The following is a 25,751-nucleotide window of genomic DNA, read 5'->3' on the forward strand; positions in this document are numbered from 1 at the left end:
TGGTGCTGCTGCGGGCGAGAGAGAGGATGATGCGGCTGCGGGAGGAGAAAGCAAGCAAGGTGTGCCCTAACGGGCAAAAATATTTCTCCGGAAAAAAGTTTCCGAAATCGACCGTAAGGGTCCAAAATTTTTTTCCGCTTTGATAAACCGGAAATTTTTTAAAAATTTGAATTTTTTTTCTGCTGGTACAGGATTTTTCCTGCCCGTCAAACGCCCCCCTTAGGTCATGTTTGATGCACCGGAAATCCACTGTTCAACGAGAAAAAAAAATTCAAATTTTTAAAAAAATTTCCTCCCCATCAAACAAGGGAATAAAAAAGTGACCGTTGAAGCCATTTCCAGAAATATATTTCTAGAAAATTTTTTTCACTTGAGAGTTGGAAAAAATTTTCCAGAAACTTTTTTTGACCGCTACCTCGCTGGCCTTCTTCCTCCCTCGCTGGTTCTTCCTCAGCCTCCCTTCTTCCTCCCTCTCTCCAATCACCAGTAGCTCGAGAGACCCCAGTTCATTGCTTGAATAAGGGGCAAATTCCCAAATATAGAGTGTAGTTAACAGCGACGGAAACGAGGGATTGAAATCACCAGTGTAAATTTGTAACCCAAAATCTTATAAGAGGATGTGTTGAAGCTCGGCCTCGATGATGGAACGCACATGAAGAACAGCTTTTGGTCCGTCAGAGGCGTTCACACACAGCCAAATTTTATAAAATCTGGGAGAAGTCCGTTTAAGCTGAAATTTGGCCTGTTGGTTGAGCAGCTAAGGAGGAGTAGACTCCTCAAATTTGGCGTCAATTCCAAATGAGAATCGAAAATATTTTTTTCATTTTTTTTTTTTAAAATATATTTTTAAAAATATATTTCCAATTTGGAGCACATCAAAGTCATAGCCCCGAGAACTCCGTTTGCGCTTTGGTTGGCTTCTCTTATAAAAGCGTTGGTCTATTTTCTTTTATTTACTCTACCTACTTCACTTAGCGGTAAGCGGTTAGAGTATCTCTTTCATACAGCATGACAACAAGCAAGGAGTCAACGGAATGACTGAAGCAGACAAGGAACCCCTCTCTTCTTCTATTCATGTATGTGGGCAGGGGCGGAAAAAAGGGGTCCGCCTATAGGCCATGACTTGAAAGAGAGCAGAAAAAAATATATATATATATTAAAAAAATCAAATTTTAATAATTTCGCCCGACTTGGCCCGACACGAATCGTCTTGGCCCGACCCACTTTCACACATAACACACTCTCCCTCGCTCCCTCCTTCTCTGCCCGACCCTCTCTCTCTTATTTCGCCCCTTTCTCTCTCGCTTATTTCGCCCCTTTCTCTCTCGCTTGCTCCCCTCCTCTCTGGCCCACAACCATTCTCGCTTACTCCCTCTCTGCCCTACCCTATTTCGCCCCTCTCTCGCTTGCTCCCCTCCTCTCTGGCCCACAACCATTGATAGCACGGCCCTCTCTCTCACGCCCTCTCTCTCGCTGGCTCCCTCCTTCCCTGCCCTGACCCACAATCACAGTGCACGGCCCTCTCTCTCTCGCTGGCTCCCTCCCTCCCTGCCCTGGCCCACAACCACAGCACAGGGGCCCTCTCTCTCGCTGACAGGTTGGTTCTCTCTCACAAATCTCTACCCCTTTACTAGAACTTCAAGGAATTCATTTTCCCCCAACTTCTTCTGTTAATTTATATAGTCTTATAAATTGTAGAAATTTATATAGTCTAATTTTACACACATATAACATTCTTGCTCGGTTTGAGGATTTGCGTTATGAATCCCAACTCCCTTGCTCTTCACTGTAAGCTCTCACTTCCGCCATGCCTTTGCAACAGTGTTTTCATTAGGCATTTGTTGAGTTATTTGCCTTGTCAACTTCCAAGAATGGTTCTGCAAGTTCCCCCATTCATGTGCTTTGTTGCTTTGTCTAGTATGTTAAAGAAGACAATCTCCTGTTATCATGTTTCTGTTGCTAATGTAATCTTTAACTTTTTTGACCAGTGCCTAATTATGTTATTGGTGAATCTGAGTTGAAAGCTTCTAAAAAAGGTCGCAACTTGGCAGATTTTAAGTATGCGTGCGTTGGCTATTCTGTTCACTTAGATAAGAAGGACAGGCTGGCTGGACAGCAAGGAGACCAAGCAGAATTGCCTTTTTGTGTTGGCATTGAGGTTATAATCTAATTCTAGAGTGTACTTGCTTGCTTGACCCTTGTTCAATTTTCGTAGTAAAGTCACCTGTTTAACCTTTTTTCCTGGTGGTGACAAAATAAATGTAGTGTTAATTTCTGTCATTTTTGTCTCTCAACATGTAACAAATTGCCTTTTTCTATAGGTCTCACTGTCTCAGCTTCCTATTGTAAGAAGCTTTTCAAGTTAAAAGCTCGTCATATTTCTTTGGGTTAAATATTACGTGTCTCCTGCAAGGGAAATTATTCATTTTCTTGACTTGGACTGTTACCTGGAAGTTGATTGTGTGTCATGTCTTGTTCACTGACTTAATCTTTTGAGTCTTGATCCATGAGTTAACTGGATCTTATTTTGATTGTTTCTTTGATGATTTTTCCTGTCTCTGTATTAGACTGTTGAATTTCGTTAGATGTTCTAAGGGAATTGTTGCAATGTTAGATGTTTTAGTAAATTGCATTTTTTGAATGAGCTTTTCTGTAGTTGACTGTTTTCCTAGATATACTTCACCAGCCAACCTTCTTCCTAACGTGGCCTTTAGGCAATATATTTCTGAAATACATCTCTTAGAGTGTTATTGAAAATGGTGAATTTTAGTTTTGTTTTATCAATCCAGGGTAAAAATTTCCATTCCTATTATATACTGTATCCACAGATCTATTTAAAAAATTGTGTTTGCCTTTCGTATTCTTTCCTATCAATGGAACCTTTCATATTTCTTTTTCTTTCTATGTGATCCCTACGTACATTATTTATCTTGTTGATGTTGCAGAAACATTGTTGGTTGCATTAGGGAGTACTTTTTTTACTTTGTTTATTAGCAATTCACCATCATATGTTAGAATACTTTTCTAGTGATGTGATTGAATCTTGAGATACTTTGTTGTTTTTTGGAAAGTTAGTGCATCTACTTTGTCTGGAAAGACAGGCAATGGGGATCTCTAGTTGTTGCTTTTGCACCAAAAAACTGCTTAGGAAATGGGAATGCAATTCCTAGAAGCAGGAGAATCTGCTAAGTATGGCTTCCATGCAATTTAAAATGTGACCTACCAAGGAGTATTAAGTGCCAATTTTCATAATAAATGATGTAGTTTTTGTTTATATTTTATTGTGTAGGTGTGATGATGTGTAACTATTTCCAATAAAAACAGAGGCAAAAACTGATTGTGTTACATAGAAAGAATACAAAACTGCTTGTTTTAGGTAAGTAACATGTTTTCGTTTTGAAGTTTATAAATGTATTTGTTTGCTATATTTTGATTGTGATATTTATATTTCCACCTTATGTTCACTGCTCACACTTACGTAATAGAAATAGAGCACCTTATCTGCTGAAGACAGACCGTGCTTTATGCTAATGACACAAGCAATTATTAAATGTGTCGTAGGACAGGTCGCGCTTCACGTTCATGACATGGACAATTATATATGACATATGTTCACTTCTACTATACTGTGGTTTGTAAATATTATCTAAAGTGTGTGAGTATATATATATATATATATATATATATTCTAGTTTGTTGGATCGTTTGGCCTGCCCCTGAAAAAAATCTTGGCTCTGCCCCTGTATGTGGGTTGCATGCCCTGTCCCGGATAGACGAAAGGAAGAAGGGAAAGAGGGAGGGGACAAAGGAGGACAAATAGGGAAGGAAGGTCGTTCTTTATGGGTGGATGAGATGCGTATGAAGTAACCCAGATGCATCTAGCCGCCAACCTATGAGCTACGAGAAGATCGAATTGGCGGAACGCACTTTCTGCTTAACGCGAAAGATGACTCCACTCCACTTTCCACCTCAAACAAACGTTTTGGCTGCCATTCTGTTAGGACCCGACCGGTTGTGACTAGAAAGTCCGAACCAATCGTGAATCCTAGTTCCCAATACCTACTTGAGGAAAGTCTAAAAACCAAAAATCCTAAACAAATTAATATAAGAGAGCTACGCGGCCGGACATGACCCCGGCGCAAACCCAATAGGACTGGAGTACAAGTAGGGGTAACCCAAAAACCTATCTAAGCGAAACCTACTACAAATGAACTACGGGGTTGTGAGGCAAGTACAAACGTGAGCGATACAATGAAACACTTGCAACTCACTCAACAAACCACGCAAACCACGATCTAACGCCCAAACCACGCCCGATTCCCAAATAGGAAGGTCAAGCCCCCTGTGGTCGTGTCTTTGGTGTGTGCGCCTCCGAGGTACCATGAACAGGGACTATGGCCGAAGCCGGGCTAAAAAAAAATGTAAGCAAACTAGATGCAACCTAGAACAAGAACAACCACCCCGAATCTACAAGGGGGAGAAGGAGGCGATACCGGCCAAGTTTGAACTTGGCGATGCCGAGTATGTGACCACGGGGAGAAGAACCTAGCCCTGGGTGTTGCAGCTTCGGTACGAGAAGACCGCTTGAGGAGAGCCTCCACGTAGCGACTGCAATAAGACTACCGCCTGTAGTCGGGACCTGCAGAGGAGGGCCGAGGAGTGCCGAGCTCTCGAGCCGAGAAGGACCGAAGACGCCGGTCGTTGCAGCCGCCTGCTGCCGAGGTGTCGGGTGTGGATAGGGCAGCCGCCTGCTGCCTAGCACCGAGGAAACGTAGCAGCGCGCTTGCGAGCGCATGCCGAGAGTGGCGATCGCCTGTCGCCTGGACGCGGCCTGGGATGCAGCCGAGAATGCCGAGGGGGGCTGAAGTCGGGGTCGGCAACGCCTACCTGCCTTGCGCCTGATGTGGCTCGGCCACATACGTGGGAGAGGGCCGACGGAGATGGGGTAGGCCGAGGAGGGGTCCTAGTGACCTAGCGAGCGGGATAGCTCAATCGGCCAAGACCTAGTCCTATCTAAGGCTTAGGTGGGCTTGGTCGGGTATGGCACTATAGGTAGGTTAGGTCTGGTGAAGAGAGGTTAAGGGCGGGGGTTGGCTAAGTCAAGGGCTTAGGAATGGATAGAGGTTAACCTAGGCTAAGGGGTGAGCTCGAATGAGTGAGAATTATGTTCGGTTCGGTCAAGGTTGACCAGGGGGAAGTCGGGTTGACTGTGCTAGGTGGGTTCGGTTGACTAGGGTTAGGATGAGCGAGGCTAGGGTATGAGGGGCCCACGTACTAAGTGCGTGGCTACTAGGGTTTCGCTAGGGGAAAGAGAGAAACGGCGGCTAATGGAGTTTCCTAACTTGGAGGAAGTGGACAGCCGAAGGGGTTGCCTAATTCGGACAAGGGGGCCGAGCAGCTAGGGGTTTCCTAATCGGATAAGGGCCAAGGTGGCGGCTGGCTTAGGGTTAGGTCTAAGCTCGTCTTGCTTAGTAGGAAGACACCCAGGATGGTGCCACATGGCACGATGAAGGGCCACAGATGAGAGAAATGCTAGGAAGAGCTAGCGATAAGGCAAGAAGATCCGACTCTTTCCTAAAAATTAGGATTGAGATCGGTGGAGGACCCACGAGATCTTGGCGTGGGATCAGGGAGAATCGAGCAGATTTCTTTCTCTCGGGATGGGGACACGTGGCAGATATGTAGGGTGGCGAGGAGGATTGGTTTTGGCCAGGGAATCGGTCAAGGACAGCTTGGAGATGGAATAGGAAAGGCTAAGGACGCGCAAAAGGGGTTTCCAAGAGTGAAAGAGGGAAAACGCGTGGAGGTGAGGTGGATGCCGCGTGGGTGACCCGTGGCACCGCGTGGAACCAGGTAGGACGCGTGGCTGATGAGGTGGCGGATGAGTTGGCAAGAGGATCCGTGAGATTTTGACACGTGGATGGATGGAGGGCTAGGGCGAGCTGCGGTTTAGGGTTGACTAGGTGAAGAATACGCCAAAAAGGAAAGGTCTTGGCGATAAGGGATTGCTTCCAAAAACGTAGGAAGCGATCGGATCTGGGAGATGTGACGGCTGGGACCAGGATTTCGGGTGAGGACAGGTGGCTGACACGAAGATGGCAAGGGGCTGGATGGGTGACACATGGGGAAACGGACGGAGGAGAGAAAGAGGTAATGCGGACTTACTGGAAATGGAGCCGGCGGCTAGGGAGCTTTCTCTTGTGTGCCGGCGGCTAGGGTTTCCCTTCTAGACGAATCTGACCACTTTGCGCTTAATGAAACTGAACGGGACTTTGCTGGAGCCGAGGGTAATCTGGTCTTCAACGCCGGAATGTGCAGCAGTGGCCGGAAAAGTAGCAGCGACCACCGAAAATCCGGAATTCTGGCCAAGTGCCGAAATCCAACTTGTAGCGGTCCGATTGTGTTCAAAATTGGAATGTTGATCCTCTCTCCGAGGCGAACAATCTGAGATACTTGATTTATGAAAATCACGCCTAGAGAGATACCTTTTGATGATCTTTTTGTTGCTGGACCGAGAGTACAAGGGGGAAGAACCGAGAGCTTTCTTGATGGATTTTGAAGACAAATAGCCGTCGATATCTTCACCACTTTCTTGGTTCGATTAAGGCATTAGAAGGCCGATTCTAAGCCTTGTAAAAGTGGGACTAGAGGGAGTTTAACCGCCGGAATGTCCAGATCTCACTCACGGGTTTAGCACCGTGAATCAGGCCTAGGCCGACGGACAACACATCTGCTAGATCGCACCCAACAAAGAGCCTATTCTCGACTTAAAATCTCAAAGCACTAACCTACTTTTTGGAGTTGAAATTGGAGATGCCCGTTGCCGGTTTTCTCCAATCTTTCCGATGAAGAATCTGACCTTTCAACACCCGTGTGGGTTGCGGATGAAGGCGTCAAAGTCTTCAAGTGAATCCGTGGGGAAAAGTCGTGGTCAAGGGAGAACTTCACCGCCGGAGCAATGGAGGAGTCCTTGCCGTCGTTCCTTTGGCCGAGGGGTAGGGAGTAGAAGGTAAGACGAGGTAAGGAGAAGGAGGAGGCCGTCGGTTGATAGAAGATGAAGCCGTTGCCATTGAAGACGCCGGAAATCACTAAGTGAGGTTTCGGAAGGGGAGAAGCGCCATGGAGGTAGGGGACGCGACGGGAGAGGAGAACACACCACGATAGGGAGTGCGAGAGAGAAGAGAGCACGAGAGGGGAGAGATTGAATTCCGAAAAATGAACTCTATTACTCAAAATTGCATATCGAATTACAAGATACAATCAAATATATACAATCCTATTTGGACACGGTTTACAAGCCTCAAACCGGTTCCGCTACCCAAACCCAATTAACAAATTAAATCCGAGCACAACCCGCTCTGCTAGGTCTAAACTAGAATCCAAATCCAAAAGCAAAAAGTGAAAGCGCTAAGTAGAAACGGGCCTAGCACCCAACATGAAACTGGATCGCCCCTGAGCCTTGCGAGCCCAGGGTGGGGACCTCGTGCGGGATCCGCCCGCACTTCGAATTTGGATCAAGAGCTAGGTCTGGTCGACCTAGCCATTTGCCTAAGACCTTCGGTCTTAGACCGCCTCAAGGGCCGGAATGACTGGACATGCGTTGGGTTCGAACGTATCTAGCTCGGTGAGTCCAACAACTAGCTTAGAGGAATGTTGAGGGTCATCCTGATCAATCTCGCACTCAGACCTTGTTGTTCCGCCCACTCCTCCCACTGCAACATGACTGAGTGCTTCCTTAACCTCTCTAGGCTTTGCCGAACCTCCTGTTGGTGCCCAAGTGTCCATCATGGTGAATCTGCGCCTGTCTCTACTGGACTCAGGCTGATCTGTGTCTGCTAGGTTCGGACCTAGAGCAGGGTCCGTAACACATTCCATAGCGCCTCACAAAGCGGAAGGCTGAAAACCCGTCTTCTTGGTTATTGTAATAGAAAGCCGTATTTCAATAGGGATAAGACCAAGTCAAAGCCTCTAACATTTCAGGCTATCAGCCACTGTATTTTATATATATGTTTTTGGTTGCGTTAAAAGTTGAAAAATTTTAAAAAGAAGAAAGAAAGAAAAGAACAAAGAAAGAGGGGGGCAGCTGATCAGATGGCATCACAGGGCGTGCAGGTGTCCTGCTCATGTTCGTTTTCTTATTCAAATATTTTCTCAAGTCCTTTTTACCTGTGTTTGGATCCAACGTACCGTAATCCAGATAGCCAAACTTGGTCTCTTTTTTGAGCCCGAGTATCTTCAATTCAAAATTAGACTTAGTTATACGGTTATTTAGGCCAAAAATGAACTAACAAATTTGTTCAGCGAACAACCATTATTGTTTATATTACATTTCCAAATAATTAGCAGATCATAGAAACAAATGGTGATTAAATTCAATGGTTGTTTAATGAGGATTTACAACTTACAAGTTGATTAAGTACAAATCCTGGTTCTATTGAAAAAACAACTAACACTAAGTCCACGCGTGGTTCTTGGCTACTAGGGCGGCATGACAAAACATTCTTAGCCAATCGGCCTCGAAAACAAAAGATGCAGTACTCACTTTTTGGACAGGTAATTAGCAAAATAAATGAACACATCAGATCCTGCTTGTTTTACTGGCTTCTATGGGCACGATATCATAGCTCGCAATAAAAGTTAATTATTAGAGAATATCATGAGATTTTAGCACATGACTACACTAATATTATTACTGAAAATAACAAAATGAAATAAAAACTTCCTTGGTTAATTAGCAATATATAATCCTATGCAATGCCATTGTTTTGCCTCCAAAAAAGCCTAATTTTTTAACACATGTTTGGGTGAAATTGGATTTGTGAAAAACCCTAGGGCACATTTAGATGCACGCCGGTGTTTTGCCTCCAAAACACCATTTTTGGCGTGTTTGGGCGCGCTTGAAACAGAGTTTTCCGAATACCCTGTTTTTTGAAAATGCTGTTTTTATAGAGAGAGAGAGAGAGAGAGAGAGAGAGTTGGATTTTTCTCAAGATAGTTCGTACTTTTGGAAAAATCGGGTTTTTCTTTAGAAATGAGGAGATATGTCCTTTGTATTTTATATCTTGATTTATAGAGCTTGGTTTTACATATATGTATAGCTTCCACCTTAAATGTGTACAGTTTCTACTAACCTTGCCACTTAAATTAACTAAGTGTAATCAAATATCTTGAGCTGAAAGTTTTTAAAAGCACCTCTAAAACCCATTTTTGGTCATCCAAACAAAAAATAGGTTTAAAAATTGAAAACCTGATTTTTATCATGTTACTCAAATATTAAAACTAGGATTTCAAAACTCAATGAAAAAATGGTTTTACAAAACCAGGTTTTGACAAAAAACTTTTTCTCAATTCATCCAAACGCTACCATAGCTTTTGCAAAAGGACGTTTTCAAAATGGGCTAGACAACCTAGCGCACCCCTGGCTTTTCACAGAAAACCCATTTTTGTCTTGTCACCCAAACACACAAGCTAGGCACCATAGTTAAATAATTAGGCTGCCACTGTCACGGGCTTACTTTCTTTGGCCCATGCGGCCCGACAATAGCTCCTTTCCCGTAAGCCTTAAAGGGGCTCAAGAGTATGCAGAAGACAACTCTTGCAATGGACATAAATTGCATTGATCACAAGAGCGATGTAAGCAATTTGGAAAGAAATCTCAACTTTACTTACATAAGATGGCCAAGGCCTCTTACATAATTCAAATGCCGACCACCCAAACACAAAATCTCCATTCGTTGCAGGTAAATAAAAGCATAAACCAAAGACATTGTAAGCAAAAAGGAAAGTAAGCAAATACAAATTTAGACACAAGGGAACATGTAGGGATGTCAACGGATCGGATATCCGTCTGAATTGCCTTTAAAAATCGGATATGGTAAGCAATTTTATATCCGAATAAGAAAATCAGACCAGAGTTAAGAAATGACATCTGATCGGATACGGATTTGGTTTTAAATAAATATCCGATCGGATATTAACCATCTTAACAAGTATATCCGAATCCAAATTACAACTTGATATCTGAATCCAAACTGTGAGTTGATATCCCAATTGAATCCGACAATATCTGAATCCGAAATGAGAGCTTGAGTTGGTGTCTCAGGTTCTGAAGTTGCAACCTATGAATGGTTGGGCAAAAAGTCTAGCCAAACACACTAACTTAAAGTTATGATGTAAGAAGAATATAAATTGTATATAAAGGTATAATCTTATTAAGAGCTAATGGCTTTTACTAAGTTGCATATAATAATAGTCATATAGTTACCATGTATACCATTTAATTTAAAGTATTTAAAACTATATCATATAAAACTAATTAATTAATAATTAATATTGTATCTAATTAAATGTTTTTGTTTATTTACCAATTCTTTATTTAATCAATCAAATAAATTATTCTGTATAATCATATAATATGTTCAAAAGTTTTAGGTATTTGATATATAACACATAATTCATAAATTTAAAAATAAAAACCTTTAACTAGTAGGAAACAACAAATTGTTTGATTTTAATAAATTATATGATTTGATTAAATAATACAATTTTATGTACTAAATTATAAGCGATCATCATGAAATAATAGTTTACTCTATCAAATTATGTTATTATTTAAAAATAGACAAATCAATGTTCAATATCTTATGAAAGTCATATGAATAACTTGTGGAAAAAATATACAAACCATATGAAAAGCTTGTAGGAAAAGTATGAAAACTAGTTGATAAACTTGTTTATTTGTCTAACTACTCAAACATATCATTTGCTCAAACATGCAACCTCATAAAAATTTTATTTACTTGATAAACTAGTTGTTTTAGATAAGTATTTTAAAAAAGAAAGAAAGAAAATTAGTCATTGAATGTACATAAAAATAATATAACATATCCTTAAATAACTTAAGGACATAGAAATCAAATATAGCAAATTATGAGTATGAAGAACTTATTGAGAAAATTGATATGCTAACAGTTAAAACATCTTAACCAAATACATCAAAATTAAGTAATAAATATTTATTCAAAAAAAAAAGAAAATCTAAAAGATCACAATAAAATTATTTATCCAAAGGAGTTAGGAATAAAAATCGATAATATTTTACAACTTGTAAAATTATAGTATCACTTAAGAAAATCAAAATAAATAAATAGGAACTAAGAAATTTATTTGGACACAAAAAATAATATTAGAGTAAAACTCTCGTAGAAGATTCAATTCCTTAATAAGAATTTCAGGATAAAACTATATGAAATCACATGCAGAAAGTAGTAATCCAACTTTTACTAAAGTAATTATAGAAGAAAAAAATTATGGCTATGCTCGAAGACAACCATATTCTGAAATGAAAAATGGGTTTTAAATAAATATTTAAAAAAAAAAGAACTGATTAGAAAAAGTATGTGAAAATAATATAAAACATCCGAATCAAGAATTAAACCCAAGTTTTATTCAATGAGTTTATTTATTTTATTGATTAATAAATCAATGCAATATTTTTTAATTAATTTAATAAAATAAGCAACCATTTATTGCATTGTTGTGAATAGTCTAGCTGGTACTGCTTTGTTCTGGTTCAGCGTTCTTTTAGTAATTCATAATTAGGGACAGAGCTAGGGGGTCCGCCTGGGCCGTGGTCCCACCCCAGCTAATTGAAAAAATAAATAAATTAATTAATTAAATTTTTTTAGTTTAGCTATATAGTATTTGGATCCGAATTTAGTTTAGGCCCGCGCAAATCCGACCCACAATACCCAGCCCGCCCCTTTCGTTTGCCCTATTTCGAAGTTTCGAAAAGGGCAAAAACGCAGCACCACTGCAGGAAGATGGTGCGAGGGAGAGAAAAGAACCAGAGACAGAGAGGGAGATCATTGAACCAGTTGTGTCTCGACGAACACACCTCGGCGGGCTGAAGCTGAATGATGGGTGGGGGTATTGAGGCGAACTCGACCGTACGAGATTTGTTGATGGGCCCCAATCTAGCATCAAATCTGGTTTTCCACTGCGGAAGCCGATTTAGGCGGGGACTGCCAAATGTGACATGTTGATTCATATCTCCTCTGTTTCTGACATCTACTTACTCCCAAGTGGGCTATTCACTGTTACACTTCTTGAGGCTGATATACTTGTATGCCTTTGGCTAGGGGAAGGGAAGATGCCGGTGATGGCACTGTAGTCGAGCTGATCACTTCTGTGGGAGCTGCGGCCAGTGATTGAAGTGTTAGGGTTCTTGTTCTACTTGCAAAAAAACATGAGTTCTGGAGGGCTTCTTGACATCCAACCTTCAGAGCTCAAGTTTCAGACCCATTGCCGATACTAAGTAGCAGTCACAAATTTGTATCCTTTTTATGATATTATGCATGCATCAGATATATCATGGTCAATTCTTCAGATTCCATTGTGGGCGATTCTTCCACGATGGAATCTGATAAGTGAGATTTTGAGTAAGTGTTTACAGAATCTTCTTCTGCCCGAAGAAATGATTCATCGAAATAATGAGTCACCCGTTCCATTGAAGTGGACACATCTGAGATCACCAAATGCTCGGGAGTTTCTCTATTCAATCCTTTTCCTTACATGTAAGTTTTCTCCATATTTTCTAGGTGTTTCTTCCTCTAAAAGTCGAAAGAATCAAATGGCTTCCCATTTTTAACCATATTATCTCAAGACCATCTGCTTTTTATATTGTGTCTCATTGTTGTGGGCAAAATTTATGGCTACCCATGTGTTTGTTCTCATCTGTTTCGGTCATGTTTGGGAGGGGATTGTCAATTTTATGATGGATTTTACTTCTGCTAGTCTCGCATCTGTCCCATATTATACTTAAGCTGGTTTTAGATGAGGCTGGACTTGAAATCTCATCCCAACACATAGCTAATATGTGGCTTGATTATAGTCGGGATGTAACGTTGCAACTACATACATATGCCGTTGTGTTCATTAAGTTTTCATATCTGCATCTACACTATCAAAATACAGTTAATTTTTTGATTGATGAGTTTCTAGATTATGAAACAATTTTGGTTATCCTTCTTCAAAGAATCTCTCTCTCTCTCTCTCTCTTTTTTCACACCTTCTTAGGACAATGCTTCACCAATATGTGTACCTTAGCTGAAAACTGTATTGTTCGTATCTTCATTTGGGATAACCTGTCCTGGCAGCCGATTAATTTATTGTCATGCTTGTAGTCTTAGCTACGGAAGAGAAATATAATGAAGCTGTCTTAGCAGTGCCAAGCGGTTAGTGGCTGCCATTGATGGGTTGCCTGATTGTGCTGAATTGATGTGTTACTGTTGTTGCAGTCAGAAGTTGGAACTAGTAACAACTTAAAAGTAGCAGATGCCATCAAATGCCATCAGTGACAGGGATGCTAGCAATAAAAAAATATTGGAAGATGCTTTGAGAGAAAGTGCTGAAGCAAGCATTATGTTTCACCTTTTTTTATTATCCTTTGCATCCTTGTTTAGATTCTACAATCTTACATTTTCTTCCTTAAGCTTGTAGTAAGAAGAAAGGAAGTGACTAACCCATTATAGGTAGTGATGAAGGCTTTCCTGAGTGCCTTCAACAAATTAGATAGCATTATCTTTAGGATCTTAATATAGTGTCAATATGGTTAAAATATAAATAGAAAAATCATATCCATTGAGACAAATAAAAGCATTGAAAGAAAAATTTTGCAAGCTTGTATTATATGGTGATTTTTTTTTTATTGAAGATGTTAATGATGATTCGTTTAGTCTCTTGTTGCATCAACAAACAACATCCAAGTACAATTTTTGGAAATTTAAATTTGCATGCTCTAGAGAATGAAGTTAGATGATGTAGTATATATACATGTTTATGTATAAACACTTGCTCTCTCTCTCTCTCTCTCTTCCTCTCTTAAGCTTGACAATTATCACCAATCAAGTTTGAGCTAGTGTGATGTTAAGATTGGGTTTCATAGTTCATTTGGTATTTACTATATATTTTTCGTACATAAATTGGATTTGGATCAGATTTACATATGGTGTAAAAGTCATAAATCGGATTCGGATGGATTCAGATAAAATTTAAAAGTCGGATTCAGATTAGATTCGGTTCGGATTCAGATATAGTTTAAAAGTTGGATTTGGATCGGATTCATATGCAACTTAAAATTCAGATTCGGATCGGATTTGGAGATGACTTAAAATCCAGATTCAGATATAACTTAAAATTCGGATTCAGATCAGATTCAAATATAACTTAAAAATCAGATTCAGAAGTAGATTTTAAAGTCAGATTCGGATATGGAATAAATTTTTTTCATCCAAATTCAAATCCGAGTCCGTATCTGAATAATATATGAATATCCAAAAAATCAAATATGGTAAAAGGTATATCTAATTCGAATCCGATCCGTTGACATCCCTAGGAACATGCTCCCTCCTTCAAATCATGCACCGCCCTCGGAGTCAACCACTACATGGTAGTCCAAGATTTCTTCTAGATGTCGTTGCTTCAATCAAAAAGCATACTCCCACATTGGCTGCTCCTTGCCTCCCCGCTTCACCAAGTACTTATTCAGCTCTCCAAGATTGTTGATTTTGTGTAGAAGAATCTGCTCCATATGTCGGTCCACCGCTTGCTTTGTTGTTGATGGTGCTCTCTGTAGGATCGGCTCCCGCTGTGGCATGCTCCTCTTCGGGTCTTCTCCATCGACATAGAAATGCTTCAGATTGCAGACATGGAATGGCAGATGTATTTTGAAGTCGGGTGGTAGATCTAACTTGTACGCCAGTTTGCCGATCTTCTTGATTATGGTGAATGGTCCTTCATACTTTCATACCAGGGCTTAGTGTCTCCCATCAAAGATTTTTGTATGGTTTGGGTAGAGCTTCACAAAGACCTGATCTATGATTCTGAATTCTGCAGGAGGTCGCTTCTTGTCAGCCCACTTCTTCATATTTTTGACCACCTTATGCAAGAAGGCTTTGGCTAACTCCGTCTGCTCCTGCCAGTTTCTAACAAACTGATATGTGAAGGTTGGTCTTCCATTTTCTTGAGCATCAAGGGTGTGTCGCATCAACGGTTGTTGTCTAGTGGCTATCTCGAACGGACTATGCCTTGAAGACTCGCTCGTCTATAAGTTGTAGTAGAATTGGCTACAACTAGTAATTTCACCCAATTCTTCTTATTTGCACTCATAAAGTGTCTTAAGTATTGCTCCAGTAAGGTGCTGACGCGTTCAGTTTGACCATCTGTCTGTGGGTGGAAGCTTGTGGAAAACAACAAGTCTGAACTCAACAATCGAAATACTTCACACCAGAACTTACCTATGAAACAGGCATCACAGTCGCTAACAATGCTTTTCGGCACTCTCTAATGCTTCACTATGTTCTTTACGAACATTTTTTTTGTCTTCTCTATTGAGGTTTGGATGAATGTAGCATATTTAGATAATCAATCCACAACCAGCAAGATAGAAATGAATTTATCAATTCTTGGGAGCTCACAATGAAGTCCATGGATAGGTTTTTCCATGGACTTGGAATAAAAAGAGGTTCCAGTAGATCAGCAATCTTTTGATTCGTTCCCTTGTCTTATTGACAGATGAAGCATGTCTTCACATATGTCTCCACATCATCCCTCTTTTTTGGCCACTAGTAGTCACATTCAAGTAGGGCTAGGGTCCGTTCGTGGCCAGAATGGCCTATCCACAAAGTATCATGGCACTCCTTCAATAGTTCTAGTTAAAGATTTTCCCATCTCGGCACAAATATGTGTCCACTTTGGGTGAGAAGAAGTCCATCTCGCAGCCGAAATCTCATAGTCTTGCCTGTCTCAGCCAGAGCTACTAGGTGCTTTGCCGTGGAGTCTTGCTATATGTCTTCACGAATGTGTTCCAAAAGATCATCCTTTAATTGTACTTCAAAAGTCACTGCTCGTGTGGCTGCAAGCACCGCCTTGCTACTCAGCACATCTGCCATGACGTTAGTTCTTCCCGCCTTGTACTCCAACACGAAGTCAAACTCGGCCAGAAATTTTTGCCAACGAGCCTACTTAAGAGATAGCTTCTTCTGCGTCTGGAAGTAGTTTGTGGCTACATTGTTAGTCTTTACGACGAATTGCTCTCCCAACAGATAATGTTTCCATATGAGAAGGCAGTGCATGATTGCAATTATTTCTCGTTCGTGCACAATATAGCGCTTTTCTGCTTCTCTTAATTTTCGACTCTCATGGGCGATTGGATGACCATTTTGCATCAATACTCGCCAATAGCAAAGTCAAAAGCATCAGTGTGGACCTCAAAAGGATTTAAGTGGTCGGGCAACTTAAGTACAAACTCTCCCACAAGAGTTCTCTTCAATCCTTCAAAAACATCTTAGGTAGACTGCGTCCAAGCTCAGACCGTGTTCTTCTTGAGCAAGTCAGTGAGAGTGCAATAATCAAAGAATACCCCTTGATGAACTGTGTATAGTAATTGGTCAACCCAAGGAAGGACTGCAATTCAAGCACTATAGTTGGCGGCTTTCATTCCTTGATGGCTCTCACCTTTCTGAAATTCATTCGCAGTTGGCCATGCTCAACAACATGGTCGAGAAAGCTGATCTGCTGTTCGCCAAAGAGGCACTTCTTCTTTTTCACATAAAGATCATTCTCCTTCAATACATGGAACATTGTCTGTAGATGACTGACATGCTTCTCCATGCTGCTACTAAAGACCATGATATCATCAAGATAGACTACGATAAACTTGTCAAGATACGAGTAGAAGATTTTGTTCATTAACGTTGAGAAGGTTGCTTGGGCTTTGGCTAACCCAAATGACATAACTAAGAATTCATAAGCACCATAACGAGTGACACAAGTGGTCTTTGGTTCATCTCATTCTATTATTTTGACTTGCCAGTTAGCCCGATCGAAGATCCAACTTTGAAAAGATTTGTGCATTGCTCAACTGATTGAATAAGTCAACAATGAGCGGCAATGAGTATTTGTTCTTGATCGTTACTTTGTTCAATGCACAATAGTCCACACATAAATGCTTTGAGCCATCATGTTTCAGCTAAAACAACACAGGTACTCCATAAGGAGCCTTGGAGGGCCTGATGATCCCTCCCGCCAGCATTTCGTCTAGCTGACATTGCAGTTCTCTTAGCTCTGCAGGACCCATCCGATAAGATGTCATAGCAGGTGATTTTGCATCATTTCAACGAACTTCTCCAAAACAGGCGCAAACGCCTCTCGGATCGAACCAAGAGAGTCTTCAAACACTTCCCTGATCGCCACCAAGTACGGCTAATCTCTATGCTTCAAGCCTTTCTTCAACTGAATAGTGGACAACATTGGAGATTTACCTCTATCCCTTCTCGTTGCTAGTGCTGGAACCATATACGGAGACTTCTCATAAAAAATACCACTGACTCATAGATGCTTCATCGGGACCATTTTTGCCAAACTAAGGAACTTTATGCCTAGAATCATATTGAAATCATCCATCGGTGCCACTAAGAAGTTGGCTTTTCTCAACTAACTCTCAATCTTCATTGCCACGTCCTGGGCCACTCCGCGGTAACTCTCCCTTCTTTAGAATGAGACCCAATCTCTTTGCCTCTTTTTTCAAGACAAAGTTGTGTGTTCCACATGTACCCACCATCGTCGTCGTGGACTTTTCATTCACCAAGATGTCTAGATACATGAGTCCTATAGTCATTGTTGTTGTCACGTTTGTTATTTCTTTCAAAGCATTGAGGAGTGGAGTGCTCCTATGTGTGGAGCTTCATCTTCCTGACCCTACATAGCATAAGCAGATTGTTTGGAAGAGTTGGCTTGGCTGCTCTCGACATTCGGACATTTTAACGCAAGTGATTCCCGCTACAATGCGAGCACTTCAATCCTGGTGGTGGTCAAAAAGGGTTATAAGTGTTGCCATCTTGTTTACTTCCACCATTGTTCTTCTGGACATTTGCATTATTATTATCTTTTTCTACTTGTCCACTTCTCTGTTTGTTCTCATCATTGTTATGGTTGCCGTTTTCACCATTCTTGAAGCTCTAGGGCTTATATTCAAACTTTGGCTGCCTTGATGTATCAACCAAGCGTTGGACAGCTGCAAGGGCACTGCTCAAGTCTTTAGGATCTTGCAGCCAGAGTTCCTGCTCTGTGCATGACTGTAATCCAGTCATAAAATGGTTGTCGATCCTTATCAGACATTCTTGAAATTTCAAGCATCTTAGCCGTGAATGCTTGTACATAGTCATAGATTGATCCAGTCTGCTTGAGTTCCATCAGTCGCCATCTTGCCAGATACTCTGTGTCTTTGGGTAGGAAACACTCGTGCATTTCATGCTTGAATTCCTCCCAAGTGTCGATAGTGCAAATGCCATTTTCGACATCACTCTCCTGCCTCCACTACGACAACATAGCGTCATCCGTCAAAAACATTGAGGCAGACTTGATCTTCATGTCGTCATCATAGATCTGGTTCACCTTGAGATACTTTTCGGGATGATAAAGGAACTTCTCAAATTCCTTAGCATTTCGAACATTGTTGTACCTCTTCGGTTCACGGACTTTCATATGAGGCACAACACCTATTCCTCTGGCTTCACCCCCTCTGGCAATCTGATTCTCCAGGGTCTTGTTTAGGTTCCTGAGGAGCTGCATCTCATCCTCCATCGCAGTTAAACGGGCTAGAATTTCTCCCAACTGAGAGTTTACCTAGTCTAGATTATGATTTGTCTCAACATTGTACTCTTCAAAGCTCTGTGCAGCTTTGGTCATTCAATGACTCAAGGAGGCAATGGTTGTCTTGATCGCAACCAGCCGAGCTTCCATTCCTCCATCGGTCTCACTCGTCACATGTTTATTATATTGACGAGTTTGTACTCCCTCTGCTCCAGAATTCAATTCATCTGCAGCCATATTGCTACAGATAGCAGCCAACCGTCAGATAGTTCGACACCAACTTAGCTCCCTACGCCCCACTGTGCCAGATGATCTAACCTGGCTCTGATACTAGTTGTCACAGGCTTACTTTCCTTGGCCAGTGCACCCTGGTGACAGCTCCTTCATCGTAAGTCTAAAGGGGCTTAAGAGTATGCAGAAGACTTGAGAATAGCGAGGGTACATGGAAATTAAAGATTGTAAGGAAATGGAGGGATGCTCTTGCAATGGACATAAATTGCATTGATCACAAGAGCGATGTAAGCGAAGAGGTTTGAAAAGAAATCTCAACTTTACTTACATAGGATGGTCGATGCCTCTTACAGAATTCAAATGATGACCAACTCAAACACAAAATCCCTAACATGCACTTGAGAATAGTGGGAATGTGCTCTATTACAGGTAAACAAAAGCATAAACCAAAGACATTGTAAACAAAAAGAAGAGTAAGCAAATACAAATTTAGACACAAAGGAACAACCACAAAACCTAGGTTTTTTAAACAAAAGGGTCTATTGTTTTAGGGTGTCATCAGCTTTAAGCTTTAGCATGTTTTCAAGTTTAGTAGTTAAATTATTACATTGTAGCAAAGATAACATATAAGCATAACATCTTAAACCATATGATCATGTTCATTTAAACTTAAATTTTTGAAAAAAAAAAAACTTTCTGGAAAAATATATGTATAGTATCGGATTTAGATGCCGACTCATGGTGAAATGGGAAGTTGCCAAGATGACCACTATCATCAATGTCAGTAGAGAGAGAATTTGATTAATTTTGACGTACTCTAATTTCAGATCCTTTTTCTGAACGATTTAAAACCACCACAATTTTCTCCTCTTCCTCTGACCTCCATAAATAATGAACATCTTAAGTGTGAATTCTAATCTAACCTAAGAATTTTAGTTCGGTCCGTAGGAGTATTTAACTATATTAGAAAAAAAAAAGTGTTGGCGGAAGGAACCTGATCCGTCCCTACCAGAACCCGAGGTTTTGAGAAGAGAGACAAGGCATTCCTCTTGTGGTTGTGATAAAAGCCAAGCCTCCTCCCTACCCTGTCTTCTCGACCAGCTATGGTGGAACCATAAAGCTTTGGCAGGGGTTGGGAAGGAAGAGATGGAGGTGATAGGAGAGGTCGTTCCTCTGCCTCAAGAGAAGTATTTTGCTGCTGATTGTTGGATCTTCAAATTGCTGGAAGGGCGAGAGCTTGTGAGGGTGTCTAATACTTGTTGTTCAACGTCGGACAAGCTTCATGAGATGAACGTGGAGAACGCCATGGAGCCTAATGAAATTCGAGTGAAGTCGATAAATGGGATACCGAGAATTTGTATTCTGGTGCAGGTTTTAGAGAAACTGATAGAACCAATCAAGTGGTCTACCATAGGTGCTGGTTTCTGGGGGCTTCGGCAGAAGAGCATCGAGTGTAATTAATTACTTCAGAAATGGTTTGAGGAACTATCTCAATTGCAGGCAATGGTTCTTTTTTGGTATGTATTGCTAGCGAAGAATAATTGAACGTAGTTCTTCAGAATTGGGCATAAAAACTTGGGGGGAAGGGTCGTTATGGCAAGTAGATGGAAACCAGGTTGGCCTCGGACTAAAAGTTCCACTAGGGATTAGACCGCCTGAGCTTCAACAATTCTTTAGAACAAATGGGGTGTTTGGAACAGTAGACAAATGTGCTTCAGGGGGGATATATTGGAGCTTGATGCTAATACTCAAATTTTAACTAGGTCGGTTGTGCAAGGATTTGAAAGAGATGTTCCCTTCCATTTTATGTATAAACTTGAGATTGAGCTGAAAACGGGGGTAGCAGAATTATATCGATAGCAAATTAAGTATGAGGGCACTATCAAATGTTGCTCTCGTTGTATAGCCTGAGATTCAGATGCAGATGGGTTGATCGATTCTTTGAAGAGAGCTGGAAAGAAGTCAAGGTCGATCGTCCTTTGACAAGAGATAAAGGGAATACATTAGAAGGGACTCTTAATTGAAGGCTTTTTGACAACAATAATGCTCTCTCAGGCAGTGTTTGAATTGTGCAGACAACAATGCAGAGGGCAGACATCTATCTGCCCCATAGTTTTCTTCTGCAACATCACTCACAAAAAAAACCTGGTTGCCACCTGCTCATAAAAGTTGACCAGGGGCAGTGGGCCAAGATTACAATTGCGATGCCTTAAGAGGTTATGCACCGTGCACGCCACTACTCCTCCTCTCAGAAAAAATAGGTTCATGCTTAGACAAAGATCTGCCATTTTCTGTCTTGCAGCAGCAGAGAAGAGAGTGCCTTCACGTCGTTCCTCATTCCGCACCTTCCCTTCCACAGCAGCAGCGTTCCGCCATCTCAACAGCATTCGTGAAAATGATCTTTCTGTCTCTATCAAGGTAAGCTCTCACTCTACCTCTCTCTCGTTCTGACATCATATTTCTTATCCGGTTTTTCCCCTCTCTGCAACACTACAACTAATTTTCGCCCTTATGGCATATTGTGGTTTGGGTAGGAGGTGCTCTCTCAGCAGCGTTCTTGAAAAGCTTTTTCCCCCATTCGCAGACAAGGAACGTAGCACCAGCACTCCACCACCTCTCTCGCTCTCTCTCGAGGTAAGCCCTCTCTTTGCCTCTCTCTCTTTCCCCTGTCCGCAGCACTACATCTCTCCAACTCATGACTGAATTGGAGAGTCGTCCTTTCATGTACAGGAATTCTCAGAGCTAAAGAGGACTCTGATTGTTGAGGTTGAGCGGTTGAAATTGGTGAGAGCTAAAACCACTTGTTCTAAATTCTGAATCAATGAAGCTTCTTATATATTATTCACATATCATTCATCTCTTGTTTCACGTATCAATCATTACAAGTTTGAATACGCTGAGGCTAACAGCCAGATTTTTTGTGCAAGTGGATTCCCTTGTTAGACATTATGAATTTGCTAAGGGTAACGGTTAGACTTTTGTCTGCACAATTTTTATCCATGCTGCATTCAAATAGAGTGAGACATTACTATGACAAATGTCTGCGCAATTCGCTCACAACTCCTTTTTTCTTGTCAATGGATAAACGTCAATGAACAAGCATCTAAGGCTTTCTATCCAGATCTTTGTATGTGCAATTCAAAGGACTGTCTCATGAACCTAACAACGTAACAAGTATTCTCCGTGGGGCAAATTTATGGAATAGTAAAAATGTTAGTCTTACCAAACGGCCCCTTAAAATTTAGCTTTGAGACGATAGGGAGAATAATCAACACAACTTCTTAGTAACACGTTTGAAACTTTTGAGGAAGAGAATAAATTAGAAGGGGAAGTAAGGCAAACGCGCTATAGGAAGAGGAAGAACAAGAAACTCTTAAATAAAGTGCATGATAGATCTTTCATTCAGAAGTCCGATTTTCCTAGTCGAACGAATGTTGCGACCTCAAGCAGGGCAATCGAAATCTCGTCTTGTAGTGCACAAGTGTCTGGAAAGACTGAATGGAGATTTTGGTTGACCCCCGTTGCTTCACGTCAGAAACTTTGGAATGTTGAAAAAATATTTATGTTTTTTTTTTTTTTTTTTTTTAATACCATGCATAGACTTTGTTACCACACCTTGCCTTCGTTAACTGGACTTAATTTAATTTGTAGATGATGGTTTTTGCAATTAGTAGTACGTGATGACACCTAATTGTGTTAAATGAATGCTTCAAAAAATTACTTTCATGAAGTGTGTTTAAGAAAAACACTCCTTAGACAACTTAGAGTTATGGGTTTTGGTATCATAACCAAGTTGGACATTTGGACCTAGAGCCCATACACGTAGATGCATGTACCTCCCATTAAAGAAAGTTTAGTATCAAACATAAAATTATTAAAAAACTTCATTGGTGTATTTGGGGGTTGGTTAAGTGATTAATTGAAGCCCATACACGTAGATGCATGTACCTCCCATTAAAGAAAGTTTAGTATCAAACATAAAATTATTAAAAAACTTCATTGGTGTATTTGGGGGTTGGTTAAGTGATTAATTGACTTTGTTTTTGGTCTTTTTTAAATAAAGAACAAAAGTTGCTAGGGGATGGGGTTAGGATCCACAAACCTAAGAGACTCAGTGTCGAAGTGGGTCAAATGGTTGCATAGTTAAGCTACTACGTCACAACAGCTTTGGTTTGTTAGGAGTAGGGATGTCAATAAATCTGATTTAGATCCGATATCTAACCAATCCATATAAACAAGATAGGATATGAAAAAGAAATTTAGTGTCTGATTTTGGGTCAGATTCGAATATAAGAAATGACATTTGATTGGATTGGAATTCTGATTTAAGTAAATGTTGGCTGGATTTAGATTTGGATTCAGCTCACATAGAATTTTAGATGAATATCCTATACTCAATGTCTATGGTTTGAATTAGGTTTAGAAATCAGATTAATTCAGATATTAATCTGAAAATCAGATTTAGATCAGATTCAAATTATGAATTCAGATTTATATTTGGATATGGTATAGGCTTTTTTTTCATCCAAATTCGAATATGAATCCAAATCCGAATATATAAATATCCAAAAAAATGGATATGATAATCAAAGATTTGAATTTGATCTATTGACATCCCTAAATAGGAGGCCCACCTAGATGGTAAAGCAATGGAAGGGATTGTAGACTGAATGCTAGCAGAGGGAGGGATAGAAATGTTACAGCAACTTCTAAAACAACAACCCAATTTTTGAGGTCGTGGTCTACCGTAGCCAATTAGTCATAATTTAATTTAGCTATGAATATTGTTTCTTTTTGGGACCCCCTGCCTTGGTTGTGAAGCCATTCCTATGGTTCCTTTTGATTCCTTCTTTTGTTTTTTTGTTTTTTTTTTTTTTTTGTAATAAAAATGGAAGGGATCCCTCCACCCAGCTGTTCTGTATCAAAGCAAAATGCGACAAAATCAAATCAATGGCATTGGCTACTACTCTTTTCTTGTCATTTCTATACGGATTATCCATTGTCCATCATGCTTAAAAAAAAAAAATACCAAGCTTTATGGGATGGATCCAGTGAAATTTCCCTTGGAAAAATGTCGAAGGCTAGGGGATCTGACTTTTTTCCAAGGGTAAATAGTTCCGGCCCATAAGAGACGTCTCCTCCACCCTCGTCTCTCTTTCTACCCGTTGGAAAAGTGCAGTTGAGGACGCTCCGTCAGATTTCTCAGAGCGATTTTGTTTTGGTGGTCTTCAGGTTTGTGTACTTCCATCTCTCTCTCGCTTTCCATCTTCCTCTTCTCTCTTTCTCGTTTTGTGCAGCCCTCTGTACAAACTCATTTTGCCATCATCATGCAGCTTTCTTCCTAAACAATCATCGATAGGAGGCAGCTCCTCAAGAATGAGGAGAGGTAAAACCCTAAGCACACCCTCACTCTCTTTCTACCTCTCTCAAACCTGTTTTCTTCGGCCCGATACCATGATTCGTCCTGGCAAGGTGAACACATGAGCATTCTTCACCTAAAGTAAAAACCCCAGTCTCCATTTCTATCTGTCCCTCTCTCTCCTTTTTCTTCATCTGCTTCTGAATCTCACTCTTGGTATGGTTCTTTTGATGTATTCGTTTTTTCAGATGTTCATGTATTCAGATAGAGATTTTGTATTCGGATTCAAATATGGATGAATAAAGTTCTAATACCATATCAGAAATTCACAATCCAAATTTGATGGAAATCCGCGCTTTAAACTGAATCCAAACCACGATGTGATATGTTCATATACGCAACTTTTAAAATAAGTGGATATTAGATATAAGATACTTGAAACTATATGCGACGTAAATAGGAACAAAAATTATTCAAATACTTTAAACTGGTGCTTGAACCCACTTTAATTTCTCATGGAAGATTATTATTATTATTTTTACTTTCTACTTTTTTTTTGAAGCGGTTTGGTTGGATAATTGAACTTAAATCGCATTTATTGACGAGAAGAACCGGCCGGTGGCACAGACGGATCTTATACTCGGATCAAGCACCTACCGAAGAAATGATCACCCGATTCACCCCCGACGTGTTTGTTTGGTGATAGGCCCACCACTTGTTCGCATGGGTGTGGAGCGGCGGGGGTACTCGATCCCGAGCAACATATTTGCACTGGAATATTCCACGGAATCGTCGCTTTCGCCTCTCCTCCGGGAGTTGTGGCTTGCGTTAGAGACAAATCGTAGGTCCACGCGGAGGACAATGGCACGCGGTCAACAACCCCCCGAGTAGGAAAGCAGCGGCGGGGCCGTGGCGCCGGAGGCAGAACCAGAGGTGGTGGAGGTGATGATAGAGATGGAGGGAGGAGGAGAGGCGGTGACGCTGCTGCTGGTAAACTTGGCTGGGATAATGGAGAGAGCGGACGAGGCGCTGCTGCCCGGTGTCTACAGGGAGGTAGGGATGGCGCTGCACGCGTCGCCGACGGGGCTAGGTTCCCTTACCCTCTTCCGCTCCATCGTCCAGTCTTCCTGCTTCCCCATAGCAGCCTACCTCGCCCTCCACCACAATCGCGCCCACGTCATCGCCCTCGGCGCTTTCCTCTGGGCTGCCGCCACCTTCCTCGTAGGCATGTCTTCTACTTTCCTGCAGGTAACTCTCTGTCTCTTTCTGTTGCTTGAACAGAAGTCTTTTCGATGCTTCTTAGCAAGCGAACTCAACCCTAACTCTCTTTCGATGTTTCTTTGGTTTGTAGTGAATGTTAGTGCCTTGCATCATGATCGCGTAACTGTTAGTTGCCTTTTTAGGTGCTAAAATGAAGCAGATTATAGTTATGATCCGCCAGTCTGGTGCTTGAGTATCTTTAAAGACTATCAGATTCTGCTTGAATCACAGTGATTATGATACGCTTCTC

The 25,751-nt window shown here is 41.0% G+C and overlaps 1 protein-coding gene across 10 annotated transcripts in view; it reads left to right on the top strand.

Annotated features, from left to right (window-relative positions):
• The first annotated feature begins 1,270 nt into the window (after positions 1-1,270).
• Positions 1,271-25,751, top strand: part of LOC116262245 (uncharacterized) — a 41,614-nt gene continuing 17,133 nt past the window's right edge. Inside the window, exons 1-7 of one of the 10 annotated variants that reach the window (XM_050080114.1) lie at positions 1,271-1,597; positions 1,989-2,158; positions 3,290-3,376; positions 12,141-12,575; positions 21,185-21,300; positions 21,417-21,516; positions 21,613-21,666. In XM_050080114.1, the coding sequence (XP_049936071.1) occupies positions 12,537-12,575; positions 21,185-21,300; positions 21,417-21,516; positions 21,613-21,666 (309 nt within the window). In that variant the 5' untranslated portion in view covers positions 1,271-1,597; positions 1,989-2,158; positions 3,290-3,376; positions 12,141-12,536. Of the gene's footprint in view, positions 1,598-1,708; positions 1,789-1,988; positions 2,159-3,289; positions 3,377-12,140; positions 12,576-14,635; positions 15,006-15,035; positions 21,099-21,184; positions 21,301-21,416; positions 21,517-21,612; positions 21,667-23,943; positions 24,115-24,233; positions 24,269-24,803; positions 25,490-25,751 lie in introns of those variants that run through there. The other 9 variants (XM_050080118.1, XM_031641415.2, XM_050080115.1 and 6 more) reach the window with 9 other exon arrangements.

This window comes from Nymphaea colorata, chromosome 10, assembly GCF_008831285.2.
Source record: "Nymphaea colorata isolate Beijing-Zhang1983 chromosome 10, ASM883128v2, whole genome shotgun sequence".
Classification (NCBI taxonomy): Eukaryota; Viridiplantae; Streptophyta; class Magnoliopsida; order Nymphaeales; family Nymphaeaceae; genus Nymphaea; species Nymphaea colorata.